General features: G+C 39.0%; 1 protein-coding gene across 1 annotated transcript in view; it reads left to right on the top strand.

The window, feature by feature from the left end:
- Positions 1–8549, top strand: part of LOC139718134 (dynamin-1-like protein) — a 28630-nt gene extending 20081 nt beyond the window's left edge. Inside the window, exons 13-18 of the mRNA XM_071629618.1 lie at positions 762–998; positions 1468–1650; positions 2123–2326; positions 4160–4220; positions 5149–5360; positions 7680–8549. Coding sequence (XP_071485719.1) covers positions 762–998; positions 1468–1650; positions 2123–2326; positions 4160–4220; positions 5149–5360; positions 7680–7736 — 954 coding nt within the window. The 3' untranslated portion in view covers positions 7737–8549. The remainder of the gene's footprint in view (positions 1–761; positions 999–1467; positions 1651–2122; positions 2327–4159; positions 4221–5148; positions 5361–7679) is intronic.
- Positions 8550–14785: the final 6236 nt, after the last annotated feature.

Here is a 14785-nt window from a genome sequence, read left to right as displayed (position 1 = left end):
GTAAAATGTGGATGTCATGAAGCTTCAAAGTATTCAAACGATGAAATAAAGGATCTGTATGAGATAAGTATGTAGAATTAGTAATGATGTGAATGGCACGCTTTTGGAGTAAATACAATGAATTCAGTTTAGTAATACTGCAATTTCCCCTCACAATATGTGAATACAATATGTGAGGCAAAATTAAAGAATTACGTAAGATAATCAGGGATCGTTCAAATAAAAGATCTGTCAACTTCCAAAGTACGCCAATATTCCTTGATAGGGTCCTTTGTAGGCAGGATATATGTTTGTTCCCGGTCAAATGAGAATCGATTGTATGACCTAAATTCTAGTAGCCTGCTTCTCGCAAAGGGAAAACCAATCAATTGATACATTGACATTAAAATCCGGTGAGTAGAGTTTTCTGAAACGAACAATTTTTCTCTCTTTTTGTGAACATTCAAAGATAACTTGTTTGATTTAAACCAATACAACATATTTAATAATTCACTATTCAAATGATTAACAAGGTTCCTATATCATGATCTGATGTAATAATGGATGTATCATCAGCAAAAAGTATAAAATTCAAAGATGAAGAAGAATTTATGATATCATTTATGATATTATGATATATAGAGCTAGCGTAAATGATGTCATTTGTATAGAAACAGTCTTTTGTTTTTATGTTTTCTTTGTGATATGCAAATGCCACGATGGCTTTAGAATAAGCAGAAGATTACCCACAACCTCTTGATTCATCTCGAAATGCTCATTAGGGTCCAAGACCAGCCCTGTTTGTACCCGAGGTCTCGTTCGAACTCCTGGTCAAGCGGCAGATCAAGCGTCTGGAGGAACCCAGCATGCGGTGCATTGAGCTGGTGCATGAGGAGATGCAGCGCATCATCCAGCACTGCGGTACCCAGGAACTGCTGCGGTTCCCGAGGTTACATGACCGCATCGTCGAGTGTGTCACCTCACTACTCAGACGGAGGCTACCCTCCACAAATTCAATGGTACAATTACACCTGAAAAGCAAGATTTTTGTGAGCTTGGCTTTCAGTGAAAAAAAAAAAGGAGGGGGGGAGGAATTGATGGCCACAATTTACATTCTAACCACTTCATACTGATTATATGAAGTAACTATGTGTGTAACTGTTTTGATTAAATCATCAGCTGTAGCTCACACACTTCCTCGATCCTTCAGTTAAGTTGGGCAGTCGTTTTAAAAAGATTCATGAATTTTTATTGTTTAAACTAAGTTTGATAGGGGGTTTCTGCCCCCCTCCCCCCAAAAAAACAAAAAAACAAAAAAACTTGCACTTAGAGAAAAACCTGGTACTCTAATGTATCTTAAGTGCTCTTATGATTGTTCGCTTGGGTGCTTTCTGTAAAGGTGAAAAGAATGAATAACAGAGTATGTTCTGTTGTAGTATAAATATGACACTTGCATCAATTCGCTTGTCTTCTGTGTGTGCATTGCAGGTCGAAAACATAGTCGGTATAGAGCTAGCATACGTCAACACTAAACATCCAGACTTTGCCGATGCCAGTCTTGTAAATGTGCTAGTTGAGCAGAATGACCGGGAGATGCGGAAGTCGACAGCCAGCAGAGTACCAGAACCAGTACAGGAAAACCACAGAGAGAAGAATGATAGACAAGCCAAGGTAGGTATCAGTTTGTGCATCTTTAAGAAGGGAAAACTATTAACCACTGAGTCTGTAGGAAAAATATTAATGTGTTGATAGTTTTCTCCTCTTTTTTTTTTTTTTCAAGACTTAAAATGTTCTGTAGTTGACCCACTCTCCTGTACACAGGTTTGTACTGGATGAATTTTATCATCTACTGATCAATGATATATATTTATTAGGTTAACATGAGATTCACTCCTTGCAGCAGAGTCAAGAAAGTGTGTGAATCCCGCTTTTAACCGCCAAGAATATTTCATCAGATGAAAATATTAGATTAAGAAGATGGTATGAGAATGGAATATAAAACTCTTATAAAGTTTAAGTGGCATGCAACTCGTTTATGTTCCAAGCCTCCACAGCAAGTTTGAAATGGGGAGTTAGCATTGGTAATCCCTCTGTGATCACTGGGCTCTGTAACCTGGCATCAACACTATTTCTGTCTTGTTAGCAGACTATTCAGGCTGCAACACAAGAGGGCGCTGTTCCACGGAGTGATAGTAGAGACAGTAGTTCTTGGATTCCTTTCATGAGGACAGCCCCTGCAAGCAAGTCTGCCAGTGTCGAAAGCCTGGCATCGGTCAGCACACCACCCCAGATTAACAGTCCCAAGATCGACAAGCGAATGCCGGGAATTAATCTCCTTCCAGATGTGGTGAGTCAACACGACACCAACTTCTCTTTCACACTCTATGCTTTACTTGTGTCATTTCATTGCTATATGCTGCTACGCTGTGCTATTTATCAAAGCAAATGCCCAGAGAACACTCTCCCCTTTGGTAGGCGTAATGTTTATAAAACTGGGCAGAAGTCAGTCTTGTCTTGGGGGCAGATGGATAAAAAGTTGTTCTGATTAAACGGATGACCCCAGTGGGGCCCTGAGGTACGGTCCCAGGGTCAAGTCTGTATTAATTTTAAAAAGCATTTCTTTCAGATCCAGAAGTAGTATTTCTAAGAGCGACCCCACAGAGTCAGTATGTTGGGGAGAGTGCAAGTAGTTGCAATGGACATTTCCATCTGCAGGTAAAAAGAGTAGCATGATCAATGCTTAGTTCGAAGGGATCATTTTAGGGTGTCGGAATATACAGACTCAATTGCATTTTGCTCCAGAACCAGGATTCCAGAGTCAAGTCCCAAAGATCTGAAGCACTGCTAGAGATGGCATCTTCTACAGATCAAGTAGTACTCTCTTATATTTGATTGTCTGTGTTGCAGACCGTTCAATTCTAATTCCCTGAAATCCTTTGGCCTTTTTGTCAACTTATTCTTTATTTTCACTTCAATTCCCAGTGCCTTATTGCTTACATTCTGTTCAGGTGTTCTTGAGAAACTTTTGTAATTCTTGGTTTTGTGATATTCCTTTGGATATCTTTTGTGGTTTTCAGAGCTTTTTATAAAAATATCTATTATTTCCATAGCCCCCCCCCCTTTTAAACTCACATTCCTCATTGTCATTCTTTTAACCCTACCAGTTCATTGCACAGCTTCTTTAACAATCCTTTCATTTTTCACCTTGAAATATTATATAACTCTTTCTCTTAAAACCCTTTCATACTTAAACGTAACAGTAATTCATAAGAGCTATTTCATAGCCTCACAACTTTTAGGGCATTTTTATTACATGATCAATTATGTTGATCCATCAATCTTCAGAGCTTATTGTTAACCCTGAAATTCTCTTTTTTGAGTACCCTTTCATTTCCATAGCATTTCTTTATAAATCTTTCTATTCTTAGAGCCATTTTTCTGTTACCATTAAATTGTCTGAGCCTCTTCTTTGTGTGCTATTTTTCCCGTCACAGAGGCTTTGTTTTTGTTGTTCTTAACCTTTCCATTCTCAGATCCTTTGTTTTTGTTGTTCTCAATGCTTTCATTCATTATACCATTCTGTTAAACTTTCATTTCTCAGAACCTGTAAAGTCCTCATTGATTGGGGCTTTTCCTTTTTTTACCCCTTCCATTCTTCAGCTTTTGAATGCTCTGTTTTATTCTTAGAGACTTTATAGCCTTTGAGATCCTGTAACCATTATCATTTTCATTGCCCTATCAATGTTGTATAGGTATTATGTTAATCTAGAGACCCCTACAAGTAAAGACTGACAAGTATTGATATACACCTGTGAAAAGTACTTACACATCAGAGGTTTCAGGTTGCAGGTAATGGAACCCTAGTTATTTTTCCTCTTGCTTTTAATTTTGGCCAACTTATTTTTCCCCCAAATTGGCTTTCCCACTAAGAGCATTTTGTAGAATAACAAAACTTTCTGCATTGCGGATGCAGACTTCTTCGAGTGAGGAACCCCCATAGACTTAGGACTACTATTCATGCTTGACTTATGAGTTATAAACCAAAAGCTTTTATAGAAGCCCACATGGGTATTTCCACAGAAGTGTAGGGCAGCCTGTTGGGTTCATGCTGCTACCGATAACTTTGTGGAAAAACAGAAAATGATGTGCTTGTAACTGAAATATTGTACTCTCTCCTTAGCCGGATGTACCTGCCACTAGGAAATTGTCGACGAGGGAACAGAGGGATGTAGATGTGATCAGTAAGTATGGAAACATTTTTCTTTTCTTTTTTTTTTAAATTAATTCACATGTATAGGAAAATCCCTGTGGAGTGCAATGTTATGTGTGAAGTATGCCATTCTTTGTGGCTGCCAAGACTTTGTGTTGCATTTGTGGTTGTGGAAGTCTTCAATGTTGTCAAAGTGCTTCTCTGTAGATATTGGTAGATTTTGTGTTTTTTCTTAATTTTCAATGTCCTGCACTTTCCTTCTGTCTCTCTTTCTCAAGTTTTTTTTTTCCACCATAATTTGCATACATGTTGCCAAGATGTTTTACATAAACGATTAAAGTTATCCTTCTTTTGGCTGCGATATGGTCTGTGCAACTTGGAACATGTGACAGATTTACCTTCACAAAGGGGAAAAAAATGTCACCTTTATTTTGAATTATTCTGTCTATCTGGTCATATGAACCAGCCATGAGTGCACAATGAAGTTTTCATGCAATGCTAGTAGTTTTCATGTGGTGACCATGAGAGCAATTTCTGGCAGAAATGGACAAAGTGCAAAATCCCTGCGATTCATTTAAGTTGACAAGTTCATGCATGGTCCAAGTTTACAGGTGAAACCCATTTATTGCAATTGTTAAAACCAGAAGTAGCATTGCTTAAGTGTCTTCATGACGGTAGTATAAAACTGATTTTGCCTTTCGTTGCTTTTGTCACCGGGCAATTACACAGGTTGAGACAAATAAACTAGGCATAATATAATGGCTTAGTGATTTACATGTCAAAGAAAGATAGAGAGAGATATAGACAATAAAGAGAGGAGAACATGAGGATTGTATACAAACAGGGTTGCGCAACCTCAGTCCATGACATTTATATTTATGAGAGTGTATGCGTGAGTACCCAAACAGTAGCTGCAACGCTTGCTTACTTACTTGAAACATCTTCTGTTCGACCCGCAGAGCGGCTCATCCAGAGCTACTTCCTGATCGTGCGCAAGAACATCCAGGACAGCGTGCCCAAGGCCATCATGCACTTCCTGGTCAACCACGTGCGGGACAACCTTCAGAGCGAGCTGGTTGGCCAGCTCTACCGCCAGACGGAGATCGACACCCTGCTCAACGAGTCTGAACACATGGCCCAGAGGAGGAAAGACGCTCAGGAAATGCTCCAGGTGAGTTTTTTTCTGGGGGGAAGCTCGATTGAGGTGAGACGTGCATGTGAATACTGTCTGAAAGAAGGTAGTGCTTGAATCAGCTGTGTGGTTGTCCAGAATGAGGCGAGATGCTTGTATCAAATGTGTGCTTAACCGAAATGGGGTGTGCACGCTTACCATTTCAAAAGAGGTACAGTGCTTTTAATCAGCTGTGTGGTCGTCCGGAATGAGACGAGGTGTTTGTATCAAATGTGATTGACTGATATGGGGTGTGCACGCTAACCTTCTCAAAAGAGGTACAGTGCTTGAGTCAGCTTTGTGGTCGTCCAGAATGAGGCAAGATGCTTGTATCAAATGTGTGCTTGACTGAACTGAGGTGTGCATGCTTACCAACTCAAAAGAGATACAGTGCTTGAATCAGCTTTGTGGTCGTCCAGAATTAGGCGTGATGCTTGAATCAAATGTGTGCTTGACCGAAATGAGGTGTGCACGCTTACCATCTCAATAGAGGTACAGTGCTTGAATTGGCTGTGTAGTTGTCTAGGATGAGGTGTGATGCGTGCGTCAAATGTTTGCTAGACTGAAATGATGTGTGCACGCTTACCATCTGAAAAGAAGTGCGGTGCTTGAATCACCCTTGTGGTTGTCCGGTGTGATGCGTGCATCAGATGTGTGCTTGACTGAAATGAGGTCTACATACTTACCGTCTGAAAAGAGGTACAGTGCTTGAATCGGCTGTGTAGTTGTCTAGAATGAGGTGTGATGCGTGCGTCAGATGTGTGCTCAACCGAAATGAGGTATGCACGCCCACCATCTTAAAGGCATACAATCGTGGCGAGTGGTTTGTGCGGCACGGAGACGAACGCAACATGCTGCCTTCCCCATTCTGTATCAAATGTAGTGACCCCGAATGAGAATAGCGCTGGCTCAATGGGTCAGCGAACAACACACTAGACTACAAGAGCTCTGTGCTTAATCTCCTAACCCAAAATGGCTGTCCGAGCGAGCCACGAGAGCTTCCGAATGGACGCACACTCTCAGTGCGCATGTGCATGAAGAGAGGCCAAAAGAGCCACGCGTCTTCTGGCCTCTCTCCTCCAATCACCGCAGCTCGTGGTGACAATGTTTGTGTATGATGCGTACACACACATGCACACACACACACACGTGTCTCAGTGGCAGCATTGTCCCACACGTTTATGGATATAGTACCGAGTCTGGCATTGCGCAATTGCATGCACAAGCTTCGGTCGTTCGGAGTTTATGTACCATTAGGGATGATGATCGTATGCCTTTAAGAGGTACGGTGCTTGAATCTACCGTGTAGTCGTCCAGAATGAGGCGTGATACTCGGCATCAAATGTGTGCTTGACTGAAATGAGGTGTGCACGCATACCATCTCAAAAGAGGTACAGTGCTTGAATCAGCTATGTGGTCGTCCAGAATGAGGCGTGCTAGACCGAAATGAGGTGCGGTGCCCGAATGAAAACTATATGGTTGTCCAAAGTGATGTGTGATTGATGCCTGCATTGAACAGGTGGGTGAGGTGAGTAAGCTGGAGTGAGGTGAGGCATGCACAGGAGGTACAGTGCTTGAACCAGCTGGGTGGTCGTCCAGAATGAGGCGTGATGCATGCGTCAAATGTGTGCTAGACTTAAATGAAGTGCAGTGCCCGTATGAAAACTATGTGGTTGTCCATAGTGATGTGTGATCAATGCCTGAATCATGTAAGTGGGTCTTCTAAATTGAAGTGCAATGCTTAAATCAAATGTGTGGTTGTTTAAAATGAGGTGCGATCCCTAACATCGAATCAAGTGTGTGGTAGACACTCTGCTGACACCTTGAATTTTGAATTGATTTTGACAAATTATGTAGCCATGTTCTATTGCTGTGTCACCTGTGTGGCTATCATCAAAATAAGAAAATAAGTCAGCAGAAATTATATGCAAATAGTTTCTTGACAAGTTTAGTTTTCAGTTAGGTTTTTCCCATGTCATTTATTATGGCATTTTGTATGGTGGACCTTGATGTTTGTACGTATCATGTGATAAAATGTTTTCTGCCCTTTTTGAGAATTTTTGTGTTGAAAGAAGAGAGTGAATGACTGCATGGGCTATGGGACTCACGTAACGAAGCATCTCTAATGTGATGCAACAGAGAATTGTCTATCTTAAGTCACAGGTCACTACCCATAGCTTCGGCTGCAAATAATTTATAAAGGCAGCACTCCAAATAGAGTGAAAAGAGACCTAGAGAACACATTGCCATGATTAGGAAGTGAACATCATGTGGTATACGTCTTGCATCTTTGTTTCTTTCTATGTTTGTGTTCAACAGGCTCTTCAGAAGGCGAGTCAAATCATTGGAGAAATCAGGGAAACACACCTTTGGTAGTGACCACATTTGATGGTAAAAATAGAGCAATTTCAGTAAGGTAATGCGATGATAATGTATCAAAAATGTAATGAGAAGGAGGCGGTATGTGTAATGCCCTGACTTGGTACGAGAAATTGAGGTATTTATGGACGAATTCGTATGTTTCTATCCTGGTGTAGCATAACGTTGGTGCAGCGTTACAATGCCACTCGGAAAATAGTTTCTGCACTGATATGAATGTAAAGTAATATGTTTCTGAAGATGAGTGAGAAGCTGGTGCATGAATCATTGTAAATCATCGTTTTTATCCGAACTGTGACGTGCTGACACATTTTTTTCCCCCTGGTACCCGAGTTATAGTAGACCCAGGTTTGTCAGACAGATACTGTACTATAAAGTCATCAGTTGCCCAGTAATATGTGTTATTTTCACCAACTTCTCTGCTGACTGGCCCATTAATGCTCGAGTACTAGGTGCAATATAATCATAGATAATATGCCACAGATTATTTGCACTGAAAAGCTTTCATTGTCGGTTCTTGTCGAAAGCATAATAGTTGTGGTGCCACTTTTTGCAAAAATCATTGTAATATTTGTCTGCAGCCAAGATGTTCTAAACTGGTGCTGTCACTTTGTCTATCTTTTGTTTGCCTTGCTTGTTCAGAATCGCGAGCTGCATCTCAAAAAGAAGAATTTTAAACAAAAGATACCTGAGGTACCTAAGTTCTTCCATCTATCTATAGGAGGAACTCTCATTGAGTGGATGGGCTAGTTCTCAGTGTCGTGTCCAAAGCATGCATTTTTTGAAAATGACCTATGTATAAGTAGTCCCGTTCACATGCACCCAAATTAACAGTTTTTGAAAATCGAATCTGAATTAGATGTGAACACTACGAAAGTGTCAAAGTGTTTCATTTGCACCCAAGTGATTTGTTTTTTTCTTTTCTTTTTTTGTGTGTGTGTGAGGACGGTGACAAATAATGTCAAATTTCACTTGGCAATGCAAATAATTGTTTTCTCCTGCGTGTGAATGCGGCTATTAGCTATTTTCAATACACTGAGGTTTGATGCAGAAGAGATGAATGTTTATTGTGTTGTTTCTACCAACTGTCCCCTGCAGAGTTCTGTTAGAAGAACTAGTGCTGCAAAGCCCTGCATTCAATGCATCAGTGGAGATATGAGGAAAATTTAATTATTTATTTTTTTTTTTTGCTGATTTGTTTCATATTTACCTGAAATACATTCAGCATTAAAAAAAACATGCACATGTCAGTGTATAGCAAAAATTAAAATTTGTGCTTTTTGCATGTAAAGAATGTCATGAGATCTATGAATATTTCCCATTTTTCCTCATTATTTTTTTTAATCCATATCCATTTATCATGGGCTAATTATCTTCAGCAAAAATGGATGCCCTAGCCCTTCAAAGTCTTGCCCTCCATAAAAGTACTACCGCCTTGACCTTGACTGCATACATTCAGATTTGATGTCATTAGACGTGCACATGAATATTAATCTCCGCATAAATCTATGCAAAAGATCATTAAATTCATGATTTGCTCTTTGAGTCACTGGTTTGAGTGTATTCTTGCATCAAAATTTACGGTATTTAAATTCGAGTCGAAATGTATTGTGCTTTTTTGACATGTATGTTTAGATTTTCTTCTTTTTTTTTGAAATTCTTTTGTGAAGATTTTCACTTGACAGAATGTAGTACTGACTGTATGACATTGTTAAAGGTGCATGGTCCAAGTGTTTTAGTCAAATGCGTACGCGGGCGCATGGCGCAAGTTTCCTATAGAGACCTACGCTATCGACTTACACTGTGGCCCACTACCCCGTGTCCGAAGAAGTCTGATTCACTGTAGTCAGTGGTCCGATCACAGTTCGGCTCATGATTCGGCTGAGGGGTATGATAGCTTTAGCAAACTTCTTTTGTGATGTCATAATAACAAGCACATATGCACGCACCCTGGCATTACCACAGACTGCGTGATACGCAAAGAAGAAAACTAAGGCAACGTTACTTAGCAACACCTACGCACTTTACTCTTGATGACGGCTCAACTTCGGTAATCATCGTATCAGTGTTAACGGTGATCGGCGGTTTCATCAACAGCGCCCTCTACACTACCGGGACTATGCACCTTTAAGCTTCTTCAAGACCCCCCCCCCCCCCCCCCCCCCCCCCCAAAAAAAAAAAAGAAAAAAAAAAAAGGTTGTGAACTGAAATGGGTCATTTTTACTCTATATATCAACTTCCTTGACAGCACAGTGTAATTAAAGGGAAGTATGTGTCCAGTATATTCCATATCTGTTTGGTTGAAAAGTGTTAATAAAACTGAGAAAGTTTTCTTTAGAGAGACTGAGAATTGAACTGGTGCTTGTACATTCTCTACAGCAGTGTGCATGGTTATTTTGAGATATCTGCCCTATCTTGAATGAGGTACATTTCAATAATACATGTACTTGTGTAGCCGTGTGTGCACATTCTCAGCATCCTTTTCATCGTTTGGACGATTTTGCTTTTTCCAATTGCTGTTAATCGGGATGTTAAAGGACAAGTTCACCTTCATAAACATAAGGATTGAGAAAATGCAACAATATTAGTAGAACACATCAGTGAAAGTTTGAGGATAATTGGACAATCGATGCAAAAGTTATGAATTTTTTAATTTTTTGTGTTGGAACCACTGGATGAGGAGACTACTACAGCTTGTGAGTCATATGCGTACAACAGTATAAAGAGAATGTAAAAGAAAGTTCAACATATTTTCACTTTTTTCGCATAATAAAAGAGCACTTGACTTGCCTCTTTCTAAAGGCAGGGGGAATAATATTACCCATAACATTTGCCGGTAACGAGTCAGAGGAATGTGTACTTTTTTCAAAAGATGGAATTTTGTGAAATTCTCTTTATATTTTCCTTATATTGTTGTACGCATGTGACATCTAAGTTATTCATACACTGCAGTAGTCTTCTCATCCAGCGAGTACTGCACAAAAACTTCAAAAATTCATAACTTTTGAACGGATTGTTTGATTTTCCTCATACTTTCAATGATGTGTTCTTAAATATTGCTACATTCTCTCAATCCTTATGTTTATGAAGGTGAACTTGTCCTTTAAATCGTTCCTCAGGGTGTTGTGTGGAAATGGGTCAAATGACAAAAAGTTGTCTTCTTGAACTTGTAGACAAGCACTTTTTTTTTTAATGCTGGCTTGACCATGAATTGCCATGTACATGTGTACCAGCAATTCTCATGGAATTGACAATGCCAAATATCCTGTGTGGATCACATTGGATACACAGACACATTCACACGTCGCTTACTCTTTTTCCCCTCTTTGCTCTTCATGTTTCTTAAAAAAAAAAATAAAATAAAATCTGGCATCAAGGGCTTTAGGATTATTATGGATAAGCATTTCACATGCACAGTCTTGTGAAGATCCGAGTGGATTTAAATGTGTACCAATTTAGGATTTTTATTTTTTTTTCTGACATCACGTTAACCCGTTCCTCCGAGAGCCTTCGATGCCCCCCAACAGGATTTTTTTAACTGTCAACAGAGAAGGACAGGTTTGTAATCCACCTGTGCGAAAAGCAGTCAAGTGATACATTTATCCCTTTGCCACGGTCAACTACATGTGCCATCAAACAATGCAAAATATTGATTGGACGTGAGGTATGGATAGAACATGCACTGATTGGCTCGCAAATTTTGTTGTTGTCCCTTACAAGGGCATGAATGGGGTCAGTGAAAGTCAAAACCTCTTGAGCTCTGCCTTCATAGCTACGTACAGTCTCCATCCAAGTTTTATAGCAAAACAAGCACACTGCTGCATTAGAAAAAATGTAAAGTTGACAAAAATACATGCAGTTTTGATACAGAAAGAGAACCGATATTGAGAGAAGAAACTTCAATCTTTCAATCGGTGTGATTTTTCTGATCAGCGTAACACAAACAAACATGAATTTAGGCCATGAATGCAGACACTCTTGTCTACATTTTGGGAACCTGGTATACAAGGTTCCGGTATATAAGTTGATGCCACAGGAACATGATATACCAGGTTCCTGTTAGGAATGGGTTAAAATCAATAGAGAGAAATTAAAAAAAAACAAATAAAACAAAAACATAGCAGGATGACATAATGAAGTTAACATTTATGTACTTTTTTTGTTGTCTTTTGCTGTTCAGCGCAGTGCATTGAGTGCAATGTCAATTTAGCATGTTGGACATGCTGTGAAATGTAAGTGTAGATATATGCAAATGCAGGGGCCATGTCAATGTACATAGATTCATTATGGAGTTAGTGTGGAGCAGATGTTCATTTACTCTTTGTCCTCTCTGTAAAATGTCCTTTATTTTATGTACAAAAGTGTAAAGTTTGAATACTGGAAATACCTTAAACATGATATATATAGTGTTTTATGTCTCATTTAAAGTGTCCATTCGTATCTTTTTTGATTTGTTTGTGTATTTTGGAAAATCAACTGTCTTCAAGTACACACAGGTAGAGGGAGTAGAAAGATATGAATACTCTTGTGACTCAAAAATTTGCATTATTTGTTGTATTATGCCTGCATTATGTTATTTAAAGAAATAAAATTGTATTGACTATATTGCACATACCTCATGTGCAGTTTTGGTACTTACTCTTTTTGCTGCAAGACATACTTTTGAAATACTTTCCCCATGGCAAGTGCGTAGATTGAATTTTCCTGTTTTTCTCCTTTTGAATACCTCAGCCCAATGATGTAAAGGGATCATTAAGGGTTAACAAGAAATGAGGGAAAAGAAAGGAAACATCAGAAAGAATGAAGAGGTAAACTGTATATTCAGTTGTCAGATCGGGAGATGTGTCAAGAACATAAATTTACTCTACGTCACAGTTGATACGCACACACAGTGGACCTTGAGAGAAATAGTGGATTTTCCCTTTCCTTTTAGATCCAAACAGCATTTTACATGAATAAAACTAACAAAATATTTCTCTCATGTTCTTTGCTGTCTTTCCTCATTTAAACCATCATATCCCTGACATAGATGCTATCATTAACAGGTACACATACATTTTGAGAGAGTTATACTATACTTTTTGTTGTTATTGTTATTTTGTGTTGTGTTGTTTTGTTTTGCTCAATGAACATGATCACTTTGATGATGCGGAGGGCAAGTTTGTGTCTAAGATCAACCATATTTCAACTCAACAACCAGAGCTGTACAAGGCAGAAAGAGAAAGTCTTCTTTTCCCGAGCAGTAAGACGGAAGAGAATAACTCTGTAAGAGAATAACTTTTAAATGAAATTGAAACTGAGGATCTGTGCACGTTATGTCTTGATTATCCATTTAAGAGTACGACAAAGGAATTTCCCTCATCTCTTTTACTGGGCCAAACAAGACGATGTATTCTGTGACCGTGAATGCAGTGCTGGCGTGCCGTGAACAAATGAGTCAGTTGGACCCTTTTATTTCAGCGCTGAGAGGCGGTAAAATGTGTGTGTTATTTGCAACCCATTTCACACTCTAATGCACAAGTGAACAAGAATGCGTTGATTCACAGTTCATGCTTTGAAGCTATATTATGCTTCTGCACACACATTTACAATGGTGTGCTGTTCTGAACATGAAGAATGTGTGTGCTTTATAGTTGGACATTTTCGTCCTGTTAAATAATAGGACATTTTCTTGTATGTATTTAATATCAATCCCATGCTCTGGCCATTTTTTGTATGTCTTGCATCGATTTCTATGCTACTCTTAAACTACTGTGGGGTTTGGTGATATTATCTAGCTGTGATTAATGTAAGTCATTTCATATCATCAATTGTATGTGTTACAACATGGTCTCTTTTCAATGATAATGCATATCAATTCTTTGGATTTATCTTTTTTCCTAGGCAGTTGATAAGTCTGGTGTATAGGGCCCAGCTTTTCCACCTCAAAGTAACCTGTTGTAGAAACTAGGCCAGCTTCCAGTGTAAGTACATATGTCTTGGGGGAGCGTGGCATTCTGTAAATTGCTCTATTTTAGGGAGATTCTTGTGGTATGAGGATATGTGTATCTTAATCTTATCACTGTTATGTGTCAAGCATGTGGTTGATACCGGAGTATCTGGTCAAAAAGGTACTGCCCTTGAGACCTCTGAGCCAACGACCACACAATAGTGTGGCCAATTTGAATGAATAAAACAGAGATATATGAAATAATTGAATGCGAAAAAGGAGAGAAATGGATCACTGTCACTTTTTGAGTCATTCAAATATTCGGGTGTGAAGTATATCCTCATATTCTGTGATTGTTGTGTGTTGAGTGGCAGAAATTTAGTTAGAATGTGGACATGGATGTGATTAAATCTAATGTGTGCCAGGGATATCTTGCCCCTTCCTGCAGAAACTATTGGATGGTGTCTAGAATGGTAAAGATAGTGAAGAGTTATGAAAGGGGGGGGGGTTTAAGCCCCCTCCCAACACACACACATACCGGGGTTAATAACCAAAATAATAATACATAAGTTACCAAAATAATAATACATAATAATAAATAGAAAATTAAGAAAATGACAAACCCCCAAACCATTGAGAACCCCCTCCCACCCCTTTCCAGATTCCAGCTCTTAAAGGGATCATATACATAGTTTTGGTTGAGACCTAATTTCATTTTTCTAACATTTTTGGTGAGATAATGAAAAACCTCTTATGAAATATGAAAGTGCATGTAATTCCATGAGGAATTCAATGTTTATTTGATGAAAATTGGTTTTGAAATGGCTGAGATATCCAAAACAGAGTGATTCTAATAAGTGTGGGGCCCACACTTTATTACGATTGCTTTGTTTTACTTTGTTTTTTGGATTTTTCAGTCATTCCAAACCTGCTTTTCATCAAATAAACTTTGAATTCCTCTTAAAATGGTATGCTCTGTACTACTTCATAAGTGTTGTCTTGGTATCCCTCAAAAAATCAAAAGCCCAATTCTCATCTCCACCAATACTGTACCATTTCTTAGTTAAGGAAGGAATGGTGTTTACCATCAATGTCACTATTAGCAGACAACCTCACC

Source organism: Diadema antillarum, unplaced genomic scaffold (genome assembly GCF_040938485.1).
Source record: "Diadema antillarum isolate AM-2024a unplaced genomic scaffold, OU_Dant_1.0 scf00000089, whole genome shotgun sequence".
Classification (NCBI taxonomy): Eukaryota; Metazoa; Echinodermata; class Echinoidea; order Diadematoida; family Diadematidae; genus Diadema; species Diadema antillarum.
This window is presented reverse-complemented; position numbering and strand designations above follow the sequence as displayed.